This window comes from Tupaia chinensis, unplaced genomic scaffold (assembly GCF_000334495.1).
Source record: "Tupaia chinensis unplaced genomic scaffold, TupChi_1.0 Scaffold143422_1, whole genome shotgun sequence".
Lineage (NCBI taxonomy): Eukaryota > Metazoa > Chordata > Mammalia > Scandentia > Tupaiidae > Tupaia > Tupaia belangeri.
Window position 1 is genome coordinate 54,214 of NW_006203266.1, and position 916 is coordinate 55,129.

At 37.6% G+C, this 916-nt stretch overlaps 1 protein-coding gene across 1 annotated transcript in view; it reads left to right on the forward strand.

The window, feature by feature from the left end:
- Positions 1-755: 755 nt before the first annotated feature.
- LOC102485860 (olfactory receptor 6C1-like) overlaps positions 756-916 on the forward strand; it is a 964-nt gene continuing 803 nt past the window's right edge. Inside the window, 2 exon segments of the mRNA XM_006163880.2 lie at positions 756-907; positions 909-916. The exon segment at positions 909-916 is cut by the window's right edge and continues 803 nt beyond it. Of these exon segments, the coding sequence (XP_006163942.2) occupies positions 756-907; positions 909-916 (160 nt within the window).

A 916-nucleotide genomic window follows, 5' to 3' on the forward strand; every position in this document is an offset into this window, starting at 1 on the left:
GAGGAACAGAGACAGAGAGACAGAAAGCGAGAAATCATATCCCCTGGAGGACAGCCATGCAGCAATCCCTTCTCCTCCATTTCCTCTAGGTACTTTGGGCACACAAACACACACACACTCACCCAGTGTGGCTTTTAACTTGCTGGGTCCAGGACATGAACATGGTTGACTACATGGGAGTCCAGCTACATAATCAGTACATCATCTGCTGGTCCCTTTGAGTGATAATTTTCCTGCCACATTTACCTTTCTTATGCTATGCTTGTAAATAATAATAAAGCTAACTAAGTAGAAAATGAGACACTTGTAGAGGGATTGAAGAAATGATAGAAGTTTCCAATGGGACAGAAATCTTCAAGGAAATCTTTAAAAGTCAAAAGCAACATTTCTATTCCAATATTTTTAAACAATTAGAAATTCCTAGGTTGAAATTCTTGTTCTTTATATTTAAGATAAATGTTTGGATAAAATCTAAATAAATCTTTTTAGTTTCAGTTTCTGACTTATAAGTTAGGAATTTTAGCTGAAACACTCTGTGTAAAAACACAGAGCCTGAGGTATAGTTAAAACTTACTTTAGAATATTACTTATTTTTATTAAGTTGGCATAAAGATCCTCTGAATTACCTGAATATGGCATACTCTGATTACATGCAGAGGTAAACTTGAGTACTATACATGGATAATCAATCCCCTTATCCTTAAGTATTCCCTTTGTATTGTCTCCTCTAGATTGCAGAAGGGAAAAAAACGAAAATGAGAAACCACACCAAAATAACAGAGTTTATCCTCCTGGGATTGTCAGATGACCCACAGATTCAGGTGGTGATCTTTGTCTTTCTCTTCATCACCTACATGCTCAGCATCACTGGGAACCTGACCATCATCACCCTTACCCTGCTGGACTCCCACCTCCA